Source organism: Coregonus lavaretus, assembly GCF_964263955.1.
Source record: "Coregonus lavaretus genome assembly, contig: HAP1_SCAFFOLD_198, whole genome shotgun sequence".
Taxonomy (NCBI): Eukaryota; Metazoa; Chordata; class Actinopteri; order Salmoniformes; family Salmonidae; genus Coregonus; species Coregonus lavaretus.
Window position 1 is genome coordinate 210001 of NW_028160904.1, and position 22498 is coordinate 232498.

At 49.0% G+C, this 22498-nt stretch overlaps 1 protein-coding gene across 3 annotated transcripts in view; it reads right to left on the minus strand.

Annotated features, from left to right (window-relative positions):
- The window catches only part of kif3ca (kinesin family member 3Ca), a gene marked incomplete at both ends in the record, with an annotated part of 30784 nt that extends 9008 nt beyond the window's left edge, over nt 1–21776 (minus strand). For all 3 annotated transcript variants that reach the window (XM_084195829.1, XM_084195827.1, XM_084195828.1), the window contains 3 exons: nt 5664–5786; nt 6618–6719; nt 20364–21776. In XM_084195829.1, coding sequence (XP_084051955.1) covers nt 5664–5786; nt 6618–6719; nt 20364–21776 — 1638 coding nt within the window. The remainder of the gene's footprint in view (nt 1–5663; nt 5787–6617; nt 6720–20363) is intronic.
- Nucleotides 21777–22498: the final 722 nt, after the last annotated feature.

The window sequence follows — 22498 nt, forward strand, 5'->3', positions numbered from 1 at the left end:
CAGAAAGCCCCTTGGTAATAACCAGGTCCAGAGTATGGCCGTAGAGGATATGTCAATAGAAAGCCCCTTGGTAATAACCAGGTCCAGAGTATGGCCGTAGAGGATATGTCAACAGAAAGCCCCTTGGTAATAACCAGGTCCAGAGTATGGCCGTAGAGGATATGTCAACAGAAAGCCCCTTGGTAATAACCAGGTCCAGAGTATGGCCGTAGAGGATATGTCAACCGAAAGCCCCTTGGTAATAACCAGGTCCAGAGTATGGCCGTAGAGGATATGTCAATAGAAAGCCCCTTGGTAATAACCAGGTCCAGAGTATGGCCGTAGAGGATATGTCAACAGAAAGCCCCTTGGTAATAACCAGGTCCAGAGTATGGCCGTAGAGGATATGTCAATAGAAAGCCCCTTGGTAATAACCAGGTCCAGAGTATGGCCGTAGAGGATATGTCAATAGAAAGCCCCTTGGTAATAACCAGGTCCAGAGTATGGCCGTAGAGGATATGTCAACAGAAAGCCCCTTGGTAATAACCAGGTCCAGAGTATGGCCGTAGAGGATATGTCAATAGAAAGCCCCTTGGTAATAACCAGGTCCAGAGTATGGCCGTAGAGGATATGTCAATAGAAAGCCCCTTGGTAATAACCAGGTCCAGAGTATGGCCGTAGAGGATATGTCAATAGAAAGCCCCTTGGTAATAACCAGGTCCAGAGTATGGCCGTAGAGGATATGTCAATAGAAAGCCCCTTGGTAATAACCAGGTCCAGAGTATGGCCGTAGAGGATATGTCAATAGAAAGCCCCTTGGTAATAACCAGGTCCAGAGTTTGGCCGTAGAGGATATGTCAATAGAAAGCCCCTTGGTAATAACCAGGTCCAGAGTATGGCCGTAGAGGATATGTCAATAGAAAGCCCCTTGGTAATAACCAGGTCCAGAGTATGGCCGTAGAGGATATGTCAATAGAAAGCCCCTTGGTAATAACCAGGTCCAGAGTATGGCCGTAGAGGATATGTCAATATAAAGCCCCTTGGTAATAACCAGGTCCAGAGTTTGGCCGTAGAGGATATGTCAATAGAAAGCCCCTTGGTAATAACCAGGTCCAGAGTATGGCCGTAGAGGATATGTCAATAGAAAGCCCCTTGGTAATAACCAGGTCCAGAGTATGGCCGTAGAGGATATGTCAATAGAAAGCCCCTTGGTAATAACCAGGTCCAGAGTATGGCCGTAGAGGATATGTCAATAGAAAGCCCCTTGGTAATAACCAGGTCCAGAGTATGGCTGTGGTTATGGGTGGGCCCAGTAGCATGTTGGATAAAGTCCATAGAGCTCAACAGATTAATACATTCAATGGCCTTGGAGTCAGTCTCTTTGTCAACATGAATATTAAAATCACCCAACACAATGATTGTATCATAGTTCTCAAGGACAATAGACAGTAGTTCAGATAAATCAGTAAAGAAAGTGGGGCAGTGCTTTGGTGGCCTATACAGGGTTATGACCAGCACTGGTGGCTGACATTTAAACAGTATAGCATGATGCTCAAAACACCCAAAGTCACCAAATGAAATGTCCTTACAGCTGAGAGCATTAGTAAAAATAGAGTCTGTCCCCCCCCCCACCCCTTTTCCCTTTTCTGATTGAGTATGAAAAGCTGTAGTCTGGGGGGGAGGCTTTAATAAGAGAGGCACTACAGTCTGAAGACAGCCATGTTTCAGTGAGAAACATGCAATCAACTTTGCGCTCAGTAATGAGGTCATTCAAGCGAAAGGTTTCACTAGTGATTGCTCTAACATGTTAAAGCGCCATATTCAATGAGTGTGGGCCACTCTGCCCCTGGGGCATCTGCCTCGAGGTAACCAATGGAATAACAACCAAATTATTAAAGTTACAACCAAGTCTTCCGACAATCTCCAATCTATCTGAATGGTAGGATATGAAAGTTGTATAGTTTGTATAAACTCAATAGAAGGCGGAGTTAGAGGAACATAAATTAGGTTACTCACAATAACCATACTGCCATTTCTACAGGAGTTGATATGCTTTCAAGTCCTCTGTTGCTTATTTGACAGGGAGCACTGGAGCACAGTTTATGGAAATCCTGGAACCCCTGCGGTTAGGGTGAATCCTGGAACCCCATGCGGTTAGGGTGAATCCTGGAACCCCTGCGGTTAGGGTGAATCCTGGAACCCCATGCGGTTAGGGTGAATCCTGGAACCCCATGCGGTTAGGGTGAATCCTGGAACCCCTGTGGTTAGGGTGAATCCTGGAACCCCTGCGGTTAGGGTGAATCCTGGAACCCCATGCGGTTAGGGTGAATCCTGGAACCCCATGCGGTTAGGGTGAATCCTGGAACCCCTGCGGTTAGGGTGAATCCTGGAACCCCATGCGGTTAGGGTGAATCCAGTCTCTTTTAAAAAGTGCTGGTTGCTCCCGCAGCAAATCAAAGTTGTCACAAAAGGACACATTCCTGTCGTTGAAAAGTTTGTTCAGGTACTCGTTTAGGGCAACGAGTTGTCTGAAACGCTCCGAACCCCTTCGATAGCACCAGAGCTAATTATTCTCTTCCCTGTGCTAGTTAGGGTGTTAATTTTTTACTGTAGTCCTCCCTCAGTTCCTCAGATCGCCTAAAGCGAAGGTCGTTAAAAACTACGTGAGTGACGATGGTGTCAGATGGAGTAGCTGGACCGTGGACAGGAGGGAGCTCCTGGGTGACAGTGTACATTCGTTGGTCCCCAGACTGTAGGCAGGCCAAAATCTCTCACCATCGAGCTGCCCACAATGATGGTGGTCTGGATGGAATCCGATGGGGAAGGAAGAGGGGGAGCGGGTTGGGACTGCCTCGGGCAGGGGGATGGAAGCTTCGAGCCATGCTAGCCTAACTCTTCGCACCAGCAACAGCGGATGACGGGGGAGGGTGCCACTGGGCGGCCGTGGGGGAGGGTGCCACTGGGCGGCCGTGGGGGAGGGTGCCACTGGGTGGCCATGGGGGAGGGTGCCACTGGGCGGCCATGGGGGAGGGTGCCACTGGGAGGCCGCTGGCTGGGGGTATACTCCCAGGGCTGGTAGGTCCGTCTCAAGTGGGGAAATCAGTTTGATAGCTGGATCGGATCTTCTCGGATAGATGAAGTGTGGCCAGACTGCCTCCCCTATCTCCTACGCCTTGCGAGTGTCCGGTCTCCCATGGGCCGCGGAGTTGAGCTAAACATCTTTCCATTGGATTGGGACATAACAACGCCGCCCAGCTCATCGACAGCTTTGCTATGGGAGGCATTTAGAACTGAGATTTGGTTTTCCCGGGTTACAGCAAGGTCGGTGTACTTAGAAAGCAGGTTATCCTTTTCTCGCAGCCGAGCGAGTACCCAGAGGATCTCTTCCCTAAGATGCTTGATGGTGGTTGCATTTAGGGAAGACAAATCCATGTCCATTTTCCAGTTCCACCTTATCTTCATCTTGTGATTGTGTGGAAATCCTCTCACACCTAAAGCATTTGTGCCCAGCCGTGGATAAAAACACAGGTGAGCTAGCACTGCTAGCGTAAGCCTGCTCCATTTTCATGATGGCTAGCACTGCTAGCGTTAGCCTGCTCTGTTTTCATGATGGCTAGCAGCTAACTGCTACTTAACAGGAATCTGGAACACAGGCTTGCGGTCCCAGCCGTAAAGGCTAACCGAGTCGCGGAATCCGTAGCAATAAAAACTTCAGCTATGATTCAAAACTATTTCTTTAAAACAAGAAACCGAGTCTAGACAGTACACTGTTCGGTTGCGCTCTCTGATGACATCTCGTGGCAGGGGGTCATTATGGTCCGTGTCATAGGGGGTAGAGAAGGAACACTGGAATTAGGACAGAGGAATCCCACTGTGTGTGTGTGCGTGTGACGTGGGTGTGGGTGTGTGATGTGTATGTACAGTGGGGAAAAAAAGTATTTAGTCAGCCACCAATTGTGCAAGTTCTCCCACTTAAAAAGATGAGAGAGGCCTGTAATTTTCATCATAGGTACACGTCAACTATGACAGACAAATTGAGAGAGAAAAAATCCAGAAAATCACATTGTAGGATTTTTAATGAATTTATTTGCAAATTATGGTGGAAAATAAGTATTTGGTCACCTAGAAACATGCAAGATTTCTGGCTCTCACAGACCTGTAACTTCTTCTTTAAGAGGCTCCTCTGTCCTCCACTCGTTACCTGTATTAATGGCACCTGTTTGAACTGGTTATCAGTATAAAAAACACCTGTCCACAACCTCAAACAGTCACACTCCAAACTCCACTATGGCCAAGACCAAAGAGCTGTCAAAGGACACCAGAAACAAAATTGTAGACCTGCACCAGGCTGGGAAGACTGAATCTGCAATAGGTAAGCAGCTTGGTTTGAAGAAATCAACTGTGGGAGCAATTATTAGGAAATGGAAGACATACAAGACCACTGATAATCTCCCTCGATCTTGGGCTCCACGCAAGATCTCACCCGTGGGGTCAAAATGATCACAAGAACGGTGAGCAAAAATCCCAGAACCACACGGGGGGACCTAGTGAATGACCTGCAGAGAGCTGGGACCAAAGTAACAAAGCCTACCATCAGTAACACACTACGCCGCCAGGGACACAAATCCTGCAGTGCCAGACGTGTCCCCCTGCTTAAGCCAGTACATGTCCAGGCCCATCTGAAGTTTGCTAGAGTGCATTTGGATGATCCAGAAGAGTATTGGGAGAATGTCATATGGTCAGATGAAACCAAAATAGGTAAAAACTCAACTCGTCGTGTTTGGAGGACAAAGAATGCTGAGTTGCATCCAAAGAACACCATACCTACTGTGAAGCATGGGGGTGGAAACATCATGCTTTGGGGCTGTTTTTCTGCAAAGGGACCAGGACGACTGATCCGTGTAAAGGAAAAAATGAATGGGGCCATGTATCGTGAGATTTTGAGTGAAAACCTCCTTCCATCAGCAAGGGCATTGAAGATGAAACGTGGCTGGGTCTTTCAGCATGACAATGATCCCAAACACACCGCCCGGGCAACGAAGGAGTGGCTTCGTAAGAAGCATTTCAAGGTCCTGGAGTGGCCTAGCCAGTCTCCAGATCTCAACCCCATAGAAAATCTTTGGAGGGAGTTGAAAGTCCGTGTTGCCCAGCGACAGCCCCAAAACATCACTGCTCTAGAGGAGATCTGCATGAAGGAATGGGCCAAAATACCAGCAACAGTGTGTGAAAACCTTGTGAAGACTTACAGAAAACGTTTGACCTGTGTCATTGCCAAAAAAAAGGGTGTATAACAAAGTATTGAGAAACTTTTGTTATTGACCAAATACTTATTTTCCACCATAATTTGCAAATAAATTCACAAAAAATCCTACAATGTGATTTTCTGGATTTTTTTTCCTCATTTTGTCTGTCATAGTTGACGTGTACCTATGATGAAAATTACAGGCCTCTCTCATCTTTTTAAGTGGGAGAACTTGCACAATTGGTGGCTGACTAAATACTTTTTTTCCCCACTGTATATCACTTCTCTTTGTGAACAATTGCTTTTATTGAGACACTTCAACAACAATAGAGTCAATGAGAAAAAATACAGTGTTTTAAGTGTGTCTTACCTTCGTGTGTGTGTGTGTGTGTCTCACCTTCGTGTGTGTGTGTGTGTGTGTGTGTGTGTGTATGTGTGTCACCTTTTTTAGTTTCTTGGTCTTGGCCTCCACTTCCTGTTGCAGGGAGGAGAATGTTTCTCTGAGTTCTAGAGTCTCTTCATCCTGAACCATCACCTGCTGCTGCATCTCTCTCTCCCTACGACTCTACAATACAAACACAGCTTTATTAACACTTCAATACAAACACAGCTTTATTTAGATGTCCCTCTCTCTAGAACTGTAGACAATAAACATCATATTTAATAACATGTCTGTAAAGAGAACAGCAGTGGTACTGAACCCTGGGTGACACCTCAACACAGGAACAAACACACGCGTACACATTAGTTGTGAAAAGTGTTATGAAATATAATGTTTTTTATTGTATGTAACTGCCTTAATCATGCTGGACCCCAGGAAGAGTAGCTGCTGCCTTGGCAGGAGCTAATGGGGATCCATAATAAACCCCAGGAAGAGTAGCTGCTGCCTTGGCAGGAACTAATGGGGATCCATAATAAACCCCAGGAAGAGTAGCTGCTGCCTTGGCAGGAACTAATGGGGATCCATAATAAACCCCAGGAAGAGTAGCTGCTGCCTTGACAGGAACTAATGGGGATCCATAATAAACCCCAGGAAGAGTAGCTGCTGCCTTGGCAGGAACTAATGGGGATCCATAATAAACCCCAGGAAGAGTAGCTGCTGCCTTGGCAGGAACTAATGGGGATCCATAACAAACCCCAGGAAGAGTAGCTGCTGCCTTGGCAGGAGCTAATGGGGATCCATAATAAACCCCAGGAAGAGTAGCTGCTGCCTTGGCAGGAACTAATGGGGATCCATAATAAATACAAATAGACAAAGAAGATAAGGTTGACAAACCAGCAGAATAAAATAAAAAATAAAAAATGTGTCCTTTAAGGCTGTTGATTGTGTTTGTGTGTGTGTGTGTTTGTGTGTGTGTGTGTGTGTTTGTGTGTGTGTGTGTGTGTTTGTGTGTACCTGCTCAGCGATCTCCTGTCTTCTGATCTCCAGGGTCTTCTGCTGTTCATTGGTGTGATCCATGATGTTCTTCCCTCCAACCAGCAGTTTGCTCTCCATCGCCTAGCAACCACAACACACACACACAGCATCAGCTTCCGACACACACAGATACAGTAACCCTAACCCTAACCCTAACCCTAACCCTAACCCTAACCCTAACCCTAACCCTAACCCACACACAGATACTGGACAGGACAGTTGTTATAAAGAGAGGGGATGGTACTGGGAAACATGTGGCAGTCTTTACTGTAAGGCCCTTTGTTTTGTGTTGCCATGTATATGTATTTGTGTGTGTATGTATGTGAGAGGGAGGGAAGGAGAGAGAGAGGGAGGGAAAGAGAGAGGGAGGCAAAGAGAGAGAGAGGGAAAGAGGAGAGAGGGAAAGAGAGAGGGGTCTGTGTTCTATAATGCATGGGACTGCTTTCTCCCCTACCCGGCAGTCAAAACACACACACATACAGACAGAAATAGACACACACACCCAACTCATCAATATTTTAGTGTTGCAGTTCAGCATGCTGAGAGATGGAGATTAGTGATTCTCTTTCTGCTACTTACACCCCCCCCCATCTCCTTCCCTCTCTCTCTCCATCCCTCATTCTCCTCTTCTGTAATTGGACAGGAAGCAGCTACATAAACAAGAAACAGGATGATACTATCCACCAGTGTGTCACGATCGTTAGACGGAGTAGACCAAGGCGCAGCGTGATGAGCGAACATACTTCTTTATTTGATGAATACACGAACAAACAAAACAACAAACGATGACGTGACGTCCTAGGTTAACAACCAACACGGAACAAACCAAACGGAACAAGATCCCACAACTATTGTGGGAAAACAGCCTCTATAAATATGGCTCCCAATCAGAGACAACCAGCAACAGCTGACACTCGTTGCCTCTGATTGGGAACCACTCTGGCCAACACAGAAATACAATACATAGAATATACACACCCTGGCTCAACATATAGAGTCCCCAGAGCCAGGGTGTGACAGTACCCCCCCCTAAAGGTGCGGACTGCGACCGCGCCTAAACATCAACAAACCAGGGGAGGGCTGGGTGGGCATTCCTCCTCGGAGGCGGTTCCGGCTCCGGGCTTGACCACCACCCTTTAACCATCCCCCCGTGGCGCCCCTGGTCCGGTCTGGCCCCGCTGGCTGGAGCTGGACTGGACATCGTAGAAGCGGATTGCTTAGGCTCCGGTGTGGAGCAGCTGACCGGTACCTGACCAGGCACCGGTGACCCAGGCACGGGTTGTGCCGGACTGACGACGCAGACCCCTGGCTTGGTGCGTGGAGCAGGAACGGGCCGGACCGGGCTGACGATGCGCACCCCTGGCTTGGTGCGTGGAGCAGGAACGGGCCGGACCGGACTGACGATGCGCACCCCTGGCTTGGTGCGTGGAGCAGGAACGGGCCGGACCGGACTGACGATGCGCACCCCTGGCTTGGTGCGTGGAGCAGCAACGGGCCGGACCGGGCTGACGATGCGCACCCCTGGCTTGGTGCGTGGAGCAGGAACGGGCCGGACCGGACTGACGATGCGCACCCCTGGCTTGGTGCGTGGAGCCGGAACGGGCCGTACCGGGCTGACGATGCGCACCCCTGGCTTGGTGCGTGGAGCAGGAACGGGCCGGACCGGGCTGACGATGCGCACCCCTGGCTTGGTGCGTGGAGCAGGAACGGGCCGGACCGGGCTGACGATGCGCACCCCTGGCTTGGTGCGTGGAGCAGGAACGGGCCGGACCGGGCTGACGATGCGCACCCCTGGCTTGGTGCGTGGAGCAGGAACGGGCCGGACCGGGCTGACGACTCGCACCCCTGGCTTGGTGCGTGGAGCAGGAACGGGCCTTACCGGGCTGACGACTCGCACCCCTGGCTTGGTGCGAGTGGCAGGAACAGGCCGGGCCGGGCTGGCGACGCGCACCGTAGGCTTGGTGCGAGTAGCAGGAACAGGCCGGGCCGGGCTGGCGACGCGCACCGTAGGCTTGGTGCGAGTGGCAGGAACAGGCCGGGCCGGGCTGGCGACGCACACCGTAGGCTTGGTGCGAGTGGCAGGAACAGGCCGGGCCGGCGACGCACACCGTAGGCTTGGTGCGAGGAGCAGGAACAGGCCGGGCCGGGCTGGCGACGCACACCGTAGGCTTGGTGCGAGTGGCAGGAACAGGCCGGGCCGGGCTGGCGACGCACACCGTAGGCTTGGTGCGAGGAGCAGGAACAGGCCGGGCCGGGCTGGCGACTCGCACCGTAGGCCCGGCGCGAGTGGCAGGAACAGGCCGGGCCGAGCTGGCGACGCACACCGTAGGCTTGGTGCGGGGAGCAGGAACAGGCCGGGCCGGGCTGGGGACACACACCACTGGCCCTACGTCGGGATCTGGAACGGGCCGGACCGGACTGGTAACACACCCCAGTACCTCTCGCCGTGCCTCTACACCTTCCTTCCCTTCTTTGACCAGTGGCCCCCGTAACCTGGCGGCCTCCTCTGCCAACCTCCCAAATCGCCCTGTGGCAGCTTCCTGCTGCCCAGTTGCCCATGCCGTGTGCCCCCCCCTAAACACATTTTGGGGTTGCCTCTCGTCCGTCCGACGACGACACTGTTGACGCCGCTGCTCCTCTCTCGCCAGGGCCTTAATCTTAGCCCATGGCCCTTTTCCCCCGAGCATGTCCTCCCAGGACCACCCTTTGCCCACCTGGGCCATCGCCAACCTCTCCAGCTCCTTTCCCGGCGCTTCCTCCCATGTCCAGGCTGCCTGCTCCTGGACACGCTGCTTGGTCCTGGTATGGTGGGATCTTCTGTCACGATCGTTAGACGGAGTAGACCAAGGCGCAGCGTGATGAGCGAACATACTTCTTTATTTGATGAATACACAAACAAACAAAACAACAAACGATGACGTGACGTCCTAGGTTAACAACCAACACGGAACAAACCAAACGGAACAAGATCCCACAACTATTGTGGGAAAACAGCCTCTATAAATATGGCTCCCAATCAGAGACAACCAGCAACAGCTGACACTCGTTGCCTCTGATTGGGAACCACTCTGGCCAACACAGAAATACAATACATAGAATATACACACCCTGGCTCAACATATAGAGTCCCCAGAGCCAGACATCTCACTCCCTCCTTTTTCTGGTTCATATCCAGTCAATGAACTAAGCAGACCAGAACTGTGAAAAAAACCATCTTAATTTATCCATCATCTTTGGTGTCCACTAGGCCATGTGTCGCTCCCTAACCCTTCCCTGGCACTACCTCTGGAAACAACATGGTGGAAGCTTCACCACTACACTGCTGATACCTATCCAGACAGGCTAAGGGTTAAGGGTCAACGGTTATAGCTATACAGACAGGTTAGGGGTCAAGGGTTATACCTATCCAGGCAGGTTAAGGGTTATACCTATCCAGGCAGGTTAAGGGTTATACCTATCCAGGCAGGTTAAGGGTTATACCTATCCAGGCAGGTTAAGGGTTATACCTATCTAGACAGGTTAAGTTAAGCTCCCGAGTTGCGCAGTGGTCTAAGGCACTGCATCTCAGCGGTCTAAGGCACTGCATCTCAGTGCTTGAGGCGTCACTACAGACCCCCTGGTTAAATTCCAGGCTGTATCACAACCGGCCGTGATTGGGAGTCCCATAGGGCGGCGCACAATTGGGGGGATGAAGGGGGATGAGGGGGGATGAGGGGGGATAAAGGGGGATGAGGGGGGATGAGGGGGGATGAAGGGGGATGAGGGGGGGATGAAGGGGGGATGAGGGGGGGATGAGGGGGGATGAGGGGGGATTGAAGGGGGATGAGGGGGGATGAGGGGGGGATACGTAGGGGAGTAGCTTCCTTCTAAAACTAATCATTCAGGGTTATTCAGGGTTATTCAGGGTTATTCAGGGTTGGTGAATCATTTCAACTTTAATTTGAAGGCAAGTAAACATGTTTGAATAAAACAGTAGACGAGTCTGTCAATATAGCAAATAAGTACACATGGCTTGTATTCAAGTACATTTGCTCTGGAGACTGAGGTGTTTACACAGCAGTACGCAGGAACAGTTATGGCAATGTATGACAGAGTAGAATAAATATATACTACTAAAGCTTATAATAAATACTACAGTTCTACCAATGGAACACTTTTATCTGGTGTGTTTCGGAAATGCAGTGAGGTGTTTAGAGTCACTTTGATACAAGGGGAGATTGTTGTTATTGACCTTTCACATCTCCTCTTGAATGGCCCCAACAACACACGCAGGCAAATGGATTCAGTGTCCTCTGCCTAGCTTCTCCCCACATTGAACAAACTCCCAAAATAATATATCGGCCACCAAGCGGTACTGTCTGTCAGAGAATAACAACAACACTAGAAGACTTTCATGGGGAATCACTGTATACTGTCCGTATTCCTTCGGTAGCAGCACGATGCAGAACATTACACAGACACACGTTAGCTAGCTAGCCCTAACCCTAACGTATAGTTACTCAGACTAATATGAGTCATCTCACAGACAGACGTTAGCTAGCTAGCACTAACCCTAACGTATAATTACTCAGACTATTATGAGTCATCTCACAGACAGACGTTAGCTAGCTAACCCTAGACAGATGTTAGCTAGCACTAACCCTAACCCTAACGTATAATTACTCAGACTAATATGAGTCATCTCACAGACAGACATTAGATAGCTAGCCCTAACCCTAACGTATAGTTACTCAGACTAATATGAGTCATCTCACAGACAGACGTTAGCTAGCTAGCTCTAACCCTAACGTATAGTTACTCAGACTAATATGAGTAATCTCACAGACAGACGTTAGCTAGCTAGCACTAACCCTAACATATAGTTACTCAGACTAATATGAGTCATCTCACAGACAGACGTTAGCTAGCTAGCCGTAGCCCTAACCCTAACGTATAGTTACTCAGAATAATATGAGTCATCTCACAGACAGACGTTAGCTAGCTAGCTACAACACATACAGTGGGGAGAACAAGTATTTGATACACTGCCGATTTTGCAGGTTTTCCTACTTACAAAGCATGTAGAGGTCTGTAATTTTTATCATAGGTACACTTCAACTGTGAGAGACGGAATCTAAAACAAAAATACAGAAAATCACATTGTATGATTTTTAAGTAATTAATTTGCATTTTATTGCATGACATAAGTATTTGATACATCAGAAAAGCAGAACTTAATATTTGGTACAGAAACCTTTGTTTTCAATTACAGAGATCATACGTTTCCTGTAGGTCTTGACCAGGTTTGCACACACTGCAATAGGGATTTTGGCCCACTCCTCCATACTACCTTCTCCAGATCCGTCAGGTTTCGGGGCTGTCGCTGAGCTATACGGACTTTCAGCTCCCTCCAAAGATTTTCTATTGGGTTCAGGTCTGGAGACTGGCTAGGCCACTCCAGGACCTTGAGATGCTTCTTACGTAGCCACTCCTTAGTTGCCTTGCTGTGTGTTTCGGGTCGTTGTCATGCTGGAAGAACCAGCCACGACCCATCTTCAATGCTCTTACTGAGGGAAGGAGGTTGTTGGCCAAGATCTCGCGATACATGGCCCCATCCATCCTCCCCTCAATACGGTGCAGTCGTCCTGTCCCCTTTGCAGAAAAGCATCCCCAAAGAATGATGTTTCCACCTCCATGCTTCACGGTTGGGATGGTGTTCTTGGGGTTGTACTCATCCTTCTTCTTCCTCCAAACACGGCGAGTGGAGTTTAGACCAAAAAGCTATATTTTTGTCTCATCAGACCACATGACCTTCTCCCATTCCTCCTCTGGATCATCCAGATGGTCATTGGCAAACTTCAGACGGGCCTGGACATGCGCTGGCTTGAGCAGGGGGACCTTGCGTGCACTGCAGGATTTTAATCCATGACGGCGTAGTGTGTTACTAATGGTTTTCTTTGAGACTGTGGTCCCATTTCTCTTCAGGTCATTGACCAGGTCCTGCCGTGTAGTTTTGGGCTGATCCCTCACCTTCCTCATGATCATTGATGCCCCACGAGGTGAGATCTTGCATGGAGCCCCAGACCGAGGGTGATTGACCGTCATCTTGAACTTCTTCCATTTTCTAATAATTGCGCCAACAGTTGTTGCCTTCTCACCAAGCTGCTTGCCTATTGTCCTGTAGCCCATCCCAGCCTTGTGCAGGTCTACAATTTTATCCCTGATGTCCTTACACAGCTCTCTGGTCTTGGCCATTGTGGAGAGGTTGGAGTCTGTTTGATTGAGTGTGTGGACAGGTGTCTTTTATACAGGTAACGAGTTCAAACAGGTGCAGTTAATACAGGTATTGAGTGGAGAACAGGAGGGCTTCTTAAAGAAAAACTAACAGGTCTGTGAGAGCCGGAATTCTTACTGGTTGGTAGGTGATCAAATACTTATGTCATGCAATAAAATGCAAATTAATTACTTAAAAATCATACAATGTGATTTTCTGGATTTTGTTTTACATTCCGTCTCTCACAGTTGAAGTGTACCTATGATAAAAAATTACAGACCTCTACATGCTTTGTAAGTAGAAAAACCTACAAAATCGGCAGTGTATCAAATACTTGTTCTCCCCACTGTATGTATATACTATACTGTATGTATATACTATACTGAACAAAAATATAAACGTAATATGTAAAGTGTTGGTCCCATGTTTCATGAGCTGAAATAAAAGATCCCAGAAATGTTCCATACGCACAAAAATCGTATTTCTCTCACATTTTGTGCACAAATTTGTTTACAGCCCTGTTAGTGAGCATTTCTCCATTGCCAAGATAATGCATCCACCTGACAGGTGTGGCATATCAAGAAGCTGATTAAACAGCATGATCTTTACACAGGTGCACCTTGTGCTGGGGACAATAAAAGGCCACTCTAAAATGTGCAGTTTTGTCACAAACACACAATGCCACAGATGTCTCAAGTTTTGAGGGAGCATGCAATTGGTATGCTGACTGCAGGAATGTCCACCAGAACTGTTGCCAGAGAATGCAATGTTAATTTCTCTACCAAGGTCGTTTTAGAGAATTTGGCAGTACGTCCAACCGGCCTCACAAAAGCAGATCACGTGGAACAGACCAGGACCTCCACATCCGGCTTTTTTACCTGCGGGATTGTCTGAGAATAGCCACCCGGACAGCTGATGAAACTGAGGAGCATTTATGTCTGTAATAAAGCCCTTGTGTGGGGAAAAAACTCATTCTGATTGGCTGGGCCTGGAAAGGCACACACCTGTCTATATAAGGTCCCACAGTTGACTGTGCATGTCAGAGAAAAAACCATGAGGTCGAAGGAATTGTCCGTTGTGCTCCGAGACAGGAATGTGTCGAGGCACAGATCTGAGGAAGGGTATCAAAACATTTCTGCAGCATTGAAGGTCCCCAAGAACACAGTGGCCTCCATCATTCTTAAATGGAAGAAGTTTGGAACCACCAAGACTCTTCCTAGAGCTGGCTGCCAGCCAAACTGAGCAATCGGTGGAGAAGGGCCTTGGTCAGGGAGGTGACCAAGAACCCGATGGTCACTCTGACAGAGCTCTAGAGTTCCTCTGTGGAGATGGGAGAACCTTCCAGAAGGACAACCATCTCTGCAGCACTCCACCAATCAGGCCTTTATGGTATAGTGGCCAGACGGAAGCCACTCCTCAGTAAAAGGCACATGACACCCCGCTTGGAGTTTGCCAAAAGGCACCTAATTCTCTGGTCTGATGAAACCCAAATTAAACTCTTTGGCCTGAATGCCAAGCATCACGTCTGGAGGAAACCTGGCACCATCTCTACGGTGAATCATGGTGGTGGCAGCAACATGGTGTGGGGATGTCTTTCAGCGGCATGGACTGGGAGACTAGTCAGAATCGAGGCAAAGATGAACGGAGCAAAGTACAGAGAGATCCTTGGTGAAAACCTGCTCCAGAGCGCTCTGAACCTCAGACTGGGGCGAAGGTTCACCTTCCAACAAGTCAACGACCCTAAGCACACAGCCAAGACAACGCAGGAGTGGCTTCGGGACAAGTCTCTGAATGTCCTTGAGTGGCCCAGCCAGAGCCCGGACTTGAACCTGATTAAACATCTCTGGAGAGACCTGAAAATAGCTGTGCAGCGACGCTCCCCATCCAACCTGACAGAGCTTGAGAGAATCTGCAGAGAAGAATGGGAGAATCTCCCCAAATACAGGCGTGCCAAGCTTGTAGCGTCATACCCAAGAAGACTTGAGGCTGTAATCGCTGCCAAAGGTGCTGCAGAGATGGTGCTGCAGAGATGGTTGTCCTTCTGGAAGGTTCTCCCATCTCCACAGAGGAACTCTAGAGCTCTGTCAGAGTGACCATCGGGTTCTTGGTCACCTCCCTGACCAAGGCCCTTCTCCCCCGATTGCTCAGTTTGGAAGAGTCTTGGTGGTTCCAAACTTCTTCCATTTAGAATGATGGAGGCCACTGTGTTCTTGGGGACCGTCAATGATTCAGACATTTTTTGGTACCCTTCCCCAGATCTGTGCCTCGACACAATGCTGTCTTGGACAATTCCTTCGACCTCATGGCTTGGTTTTTGCTCTGACATGCACTGTCAACTGTGGGACCTTTATAGACAGGTGTGTGCCTTTCCAAATCATGTTCAATCAATTGAATTTACCACAGGTGGACTCCAATCAAGTTGTAGAAACATCTCAAGGATGATGAATGGAAACAGGATGCATCTGAGCTCAATTTTGTGTCTCATAGCAAAGGGTCTGAATACTTATGTAAATAAGGTATTTCTGTTTTTTTATTTTTTATAAATGTGCAAAAGATTCTAAAAAACTGTTTTAGCTGTTTTTGTAATTATGGGGTATTGTGTGTAGATTGCTAAGGATTTTATTTATGTAATCAATTTTAGAATAAGGCTGTAACGTAACAAAATTTGGAAAAAGTCAAGGGGTCTGAATACTTTCCCAATGCACTGCAGATGCAGGGAATTCAAATGAGGAGATGGACAGGTGAGCGAGGGGCAAAAGAGAAAATCTCCATTTAGGAGAAATTAGTAGCCTTGTGCCACCACCGTGAGCAGATGGAGTAGCAGCCTTGTGCCACCACCGTGAGCAGATGGAGTAGCAGCCTTGTGCCACCACCGTGAGCAGATGGAGTAGCAGCCTTGTGCCACCACCGTGAGCAGATGGAGTAGCAGCCTTGTGCCACCACCGTGAGCAGCTGGAGTAGCAGCCTTGTGCCACCACCGTGAGCAGATGGAGTAGCAGCCTTGTGCCACCACCGTGAGCAGATGGAGTAGCAGCCTTGTGCCACCACCGTGAGCAGATGCTCTTGGAGAGAAAACGTAGTCAGATGAAGAAAGAGCAGCTGGAGTAGCAGTGTCTTCCTCAGGACCATAATGACACGGGACTGAAGGGCAGCCTGAGATGAACACAAACAACCGTAACATTTCTTCAGTCACAACACAGTCAAATCAAATCAAATCAAATTTTATTGGTCACATGCGCCGAATACAACAGGTGCAGACATTACAGTGAAATGCTTACTTACAGCCCTTAACCAACAGTGTATTTATTTTAAACAAAAAAAGTAAGAATAAAACAACAACAAAAAAAGTGTTGAGAAAAAAAGAGCAGAAGTAAAATAAAGTGACAGTAGGGAGGCTATATATACAGGGGGGTACCGTTGCAGAGTCAATGTGCGGGGGCACCGGCTAGTTGAGGTAGTTGAGGTAATATGTACATGTGGGTAGAGTTAAAGTGACTATGCATAAATACTTAACAGAGTAGCAGCAGCGTAAAAAGGATGGGGTGGGGGGGCAGTGCAAATAGTCCGGGTAGCCATGATTAGCTGTTCAGGAGTCTTATGGCTTGGGGGTAGAAGCTGTTGAGAAGTCTTTTGGACCTAGACTTGGCACTCCGGTACCGCTTGCCGTGCGGTAGCAGAGAGAACAGTCTATGACTAGGGTGGCTGGAGTCTTTGACAATTTTGAGGGCCTTCCTCTGACACCGCCTGGTATAGAGGTCCTGGATGGCAGGAAGCTTTGCCCCAGTGATGTACTGGGCCGTACGCACTACCCTCTGTAGTGCCTTGCGGTCAGAGGCCAAGCAGTTGCCATACCAGGCGGTGATGCAACCAGTCAGGATGCTCTCGATGGTGCAGCTGTAGAATTTTTTGAGGATCTGAGGACCCATGCCAAATCTTTTTAGTCTCCTGAGGGGGAATAGGCTTTGTCGTGCCCTCTTCACGACTGTCTTGGTGTGTTTGGACCATGATAGTTCGTTGGTGATGTGGACACCAAGGAACTTGAAGCTCTCAACCTGTTCCACTACAGCCCCGTCGATGAGAATGGGGGCGTGCTCAGTCCTCTTTTTTTTCCTGTAGTCCACAATCATCTCCTTTGTCTTGGTCACGTTGAGGGAGAGGTTGTTGTCCTGGCACCACACGGCCAGATCTCTGACCTCCTCCCTATAGGCTGTCTCATCGTTGTCGGTGATCAGGCCTACCACTGTTGTGTCGTCGGCAAACTTAATGATGGTGTTGGAGTCGTGCCTGGCCATGCAGTCATGGGTGAACAGAGAGTACAGGAGGGGACTGAGCACGCACCCCTGAGGGGCCCCCGTGTTGAGGATCAGTGTGGCAGATGTGTTGTTACCTACCCTTACCACCTGGGGGCGGCCCGTCAGGAATTCCAGGATCCAGTTGCAGAGGGAGGTGTTTAGTCCCAGGATCCTTAGCTTAGTGATGAGCTTAGAGGGCACTATGGTGTTGAATGCTGAGCTGTAGTCAATGAATAGCATTCTCACGTAGGTGTTCCTATTGTCCAGGTGGGAAAGGGCAGTGTGGAGTGCGATAGAGATTGCATCATCTGTGGATCTGTTGGGGCGGTATGCAAATTGGAGTGGGTCTAGGGTTTCTGGGATTATGCTGTTGATGTGAGCCATGACCAGTCTTTCAAAGCACTTCATGGCTATAGACGTCAGTGCTACGGGTCGGTAGTCATTTAGGCAGGTTATCTTAGAGTTCTTGGGCACGGGGACTATGGTGGTCTGCTTGAAACATGTTGGTATTACAGACTCAGTCAGGGACATGTTGAAAATGTCAGTGAAGACACTTGCCAGTTGGTCAGCACATGCTCGGAGTACATGTCCTGGTAATCCGTCTGGCCCTGCGGCCTTGTGAATGTTGACCTGCTTAAAAGTCTTACTCACATCGGCTACGGAGAGCGTGATCACATAGTCATCCGGAACAGCTGGTGCTCTCATGCATGCTTCAGTGTTGCTTGCCTCGAAGCGAGCATAGAAGTGGTTTAGCTCGTCTGGTAGGCTTGTGTCACTGGGCAGCTCGCGGCTGTGCTTCCCTTTGTAGTCTGTAATAGTTTTCAAGCCCTGCCACATCCGACGAGCGTCAGAGCCAGTGTAGTATGATTCAATCTTAGACCTGTATTGACTCTTTGCCTGTTTGATGGTTCGTCGGAGGTCATAGCGGGATTTCTTATAAGCGTCCGGGTTAGAGTCCCGTTCCTTGAAAGCGGCAGCTCTACCCTTTAGCTCAGTGCGGATGTTTCCTGTAATCCATGGCTTCTGGTTGGGGTATGTACGTACGGTCACTGTGGGGACGACATCATCGATGCACTTATTGATGAAGCCAGTGACTGATGTGGTGTACTCCTCAATGCTGTCTGAAGAATCCCGGAACATGTTCCAGTCTGTGCTAGCAAAACAGTCCTGTAGCTTAGCATCTGCGTCATCTGACCACTTTTTTATTAACCGAATCACTGGTGCTTCCTGCTTCAGTTTTTGCTTATAAGCAGGAATCAGGAGGATAGAGTTATGGTCAGATTTGCCAAATGGAGGGCGAGGGAGAGCTTTGTACGCGTCTCTGTGTGTGGAGTAAAGGTGATCTAGAGTTTTTTTCCCTCTGGTTGCACATTTAACATGCTGGTAGAAATTAGGTAGAACGGATTAAAGTTTCCCTGCATTAAAGTCCCCGGCCACTAGGAGCGCTGCATCTGGATGAGCGTTTTCCTGTTGATTAATGGCCTTGTACAACTCATTCAGTGCAATCTTAATGCCAGCATTGGTTTGTGGTGGTAAATAGACAGCTATGAAAAATATAGATGAAAACTCTCTTGGTAAATAGTGTGGTCTACAGCTTATCATAAGATACTCTACCTCAAGCGAGCAAAACCTCGAGACTTCCTTAGTATTTGATTTTGTGCACCAGCTGTTGTTTACAAATATACACAGACCGCCACCCCTTGTCTTACCAGAGTCAGCCGTTCTGTCCTGCCGATGTAGCGTATAGCCTGCTAGCTGAATGTTATCATTGTTGTCGTTCAGCCACGACTCCGTGAAACATAAGATATTACAGTTTTTAATGTCCCATTGGTAGGATAACCGTAATCTTAAATCGTCCATTTTATTCTCAAAAGCTTGAACGTTGGCTAATAGGATTGATGGAAGAGGCAGTTTACTCGCTCGCCGTCGGATCCTTACAAGGCACCCGGATCTGCGTCCGCGATATCTCCGTCTCTTCCTCACGCGAATGACGGGGATTTGGGCCTTGTCGGGTGTCTGTATGATATCCTTCGCGGCCGCCTCGTTGAAGAAAAAATCTTCGTCCAATGCGAGGTGAGTAATCGCTGTCCTGATATCCAGAAGCTCTTTTTGGTTATAAGAGACGATGGCAGAAACATTATGTACAAAATAAATTACAAATAACGCGGAAAAACACACATAATAGTACAATTGGTTAGAGGGCTGTAAAACGGCAGCCATCTTCTCCGGCGCTGTTCTCAGTAGGTGGGAAAATCTCCATTTAGGAGAAATTAGTAGCCTTGTGCCACCACCGTGAGCAGATGGAGTAGCAGCCTTGTGCCACCACCGTGAGCAGATGGAGTAGCAGCCTTGTGCCACCACTGTGAGCAGATGGAGTAGCAGCCTTGTGCCACCACCGTGAGCAGATGGAGTAGCAGCCTTGTGCCACCACCGTGAGCAGATGGAGTAGCAGCCTTGTGCCACCACCGTGAGCAGATGCTCTTGGAGAGAAAACGTAGTCAGATGAAGAAAGAGCAGCTGGAGTAGCAGTGTCTTCTTCAGGGCCAAAAAGACACGGGACTGAAGGGCAGCCTGAGATGAACACAAACAACCGTAACATTTCTTCAGTCACAACACAGTGTGTGTGTTAATGTGTGTCCATCTCTCTCGCTCTCTCTATCTGCCCTCTCCACCTAGCAACATGCCTCCCATTGGTTTACTGAACAGGGAGAAAAATGCAGCCTGTAGATCGATGATTTTGATTGGACGACTGGCTCATGCCTACACCAATGAGGGCTGGGATCCTTTGGACTTTGAAAATATCAAAGAGAGAGTTCACTGAAACACACACAAACAGTGTGTAGTAATCTCCGCTGTGGAGCTTTGCAACTCTTTCAGGGTTATCTTGTGGTCCTCTGTAGCTCAGCTGGTAGAGCACGGCGCTTGTAACGCCAAGGTAGTGGGTTCGATCCCCGGGACCACCCATACACAAAAAAATGTATGCACGCATGACTGTAAGTCGCTTTGGATAAAAGCGTCTGCTAAATGGCATATTATTATTATTATTATAGTAATTAGGTGTGTAGTGGTGAGTGTTGTCATGATACACCTAATCTCCAGATCATCAGATTAACCAACAGCCTTAAATCTGGCGCAGTGGGATTACGCTGACTCAACACTGTGTGTGTGTGTGTACGGTACCTTGTACTTGGCAGTCAGCTGCTCGGTGGCGTCCCGCTCCTTCCTCAGATCTCCCATCATCCTCTCCTTTTCTCCCAGAAGCCTCTGCTTCTCCTCAACCAATAGTGATCCGTCTTCTCTGATGGCCTCCTTCTCCTCTTCCAGTCTCTCCTCCTGCAGTGTCCTCTCCTTCTCCACCTCCTCCTCTCCCTCCTCATCCCCCTCTCCGTCCCAGCCCTCCTCTCCTTCTGCCTTCCTGTGTTTGCCCCTCCCCTTCCTGTGGTTGAGCTGGGCGCGGAGCCGTGCGATCTCCCTCTGGAACTCTCTGAGCAGGGCGTCTTTAGGGTCTTCGTTAACTCTTGGCTGGTTCTGGATGTTTTTCGCTCTGTTAGCGTAGCGGAGCGTGGTGAGGGTCTCCTCGTAGTGTTGGGGGGCGGGGCCTAGCGTAGCCACCATCACTGTCTTGGCGTTGCCCCCCAGGGAGTCCTGTAATAACCGGGTCAGTTTGGAGTCCCGGTACGGAACGTGGCCGCTACGCCTGTCTGCCAGTGCTGAGATCACGTTGCCTAGTGCCGACAGAGACAGGTTGATCTTGGCAGCTTCCTTCAGGCGTTCTCCGTGGACACCCGTCTTGGCCTGCCGCTCGCTGCCCGCCAGGTCAACCAGGTTGAGCCGGCCCACCCTGATGTGCTGCCGCCCGTCCGGCCCCGGCAGGGAACACTCCACCGTGATGAGGAACAGGGTGTGGGAACGGGAAGAGTGTTTGTTCATGTCTGTTGCTCCCACCGAGCGCGCCTGGTTACCCACATTCATCACTTCCTCTATCTCCTTTATGCTCTTACACACGCACGCCGTCAGGTCACGTACGTACACCCCGCTCTCCGGGCTCTCCCTCAGCTCCAGGGTGCGGGGGGGGTGGGCGTGCACGTTGGGATCCAGTAGATCCCTGATCTCCTCTCGGTAGATCTCCAGGTAAGAGGCTCTGACCAGATACTGACGGTCGGCTGCGGAGCGGGAGATCTGGGTGAAGACGTGTTCGAAGGCATTGGGGATGACGCCTCTCTTCTCTGGTTCCAGCCATGCCCCCTGCATGGTGTAGGTCTTCCCGGTACCCGTCTGGCCGTAGGCGAAGATGGTTCCGTTAAACCCGTCTAGGACAGAATCGATCAGTGGCCGCACCGTCTCATCATAAAGATCACGCTGTTTAGACGAGGGGTCGTACACAGAGTCGAACGTAAACGTCTTACGCGGCTCGCCGGGCGGAGCGCGAGGGTTCCGTAAGACCACCTGACCCAGACGCACGTCCATCTCTACAATCCCGCCCTCTCCTCCCGGTGTCCGGGTAACACCAGCCGCTGCCGCCTCCTCTTTGCGGTTTAACGGGCGACAGCGGATTACCACCTTCACCGTCTCACTACTCTTCACCTTAGACATCCAGACTATGAGTTATTTTCTATTACTATATATTATAGATTAATATCTGATCTACTATTATATCGTATATCTTTCCACCTGTATTTATCAGGTATTGATCCGACAGTGGGTAGCTATCCCTTCTGGTGCTGACTTCAACAGAATGGTGCAAAATAAACTAATGAATATACCTGGAGCAGTTACTGTGGTAGTATCATGTTATTACCAATTAACTGACCGGTTATTTCTGACAACAGTAAAATCAAGTGCTCCGCTATTACAGTAATGCTACAGTAATTCAGGCAGGCTACAGTAACGGTAAACAGGCAGGCTATAATGTAACACTGAACAACAGGCCTTATTACAGACCTAGTGGGGGTAAATTAGCCTGTTTACCAAATGGCCTAACCTAAAATTAGCCTGTTTACCAATTAAATTAAATTAGCCCGTTAATTCATCATATTAGTAATATGAATAACCATAATCTGTCGCTGGTCTCTCAGTCTCAATTTATCTCTGCGTCTTTTCTATAATTCTCTCTGTCTGTTTTCAACTAGAATCTCTCTGACAGAATCTCCACCCCGGCCCACTTATATCGATTATTATATAATACTTCTTAGATGTTATACTCTCATTCTTAATCCTATCGATCCGTGTGTTTCTAACCGGCAGCAGTAATGATTTAATTCACAGAATGGATCGCGTTAACCGGCGGTATTAAACACGGGGTTAGCTCCGTTAAT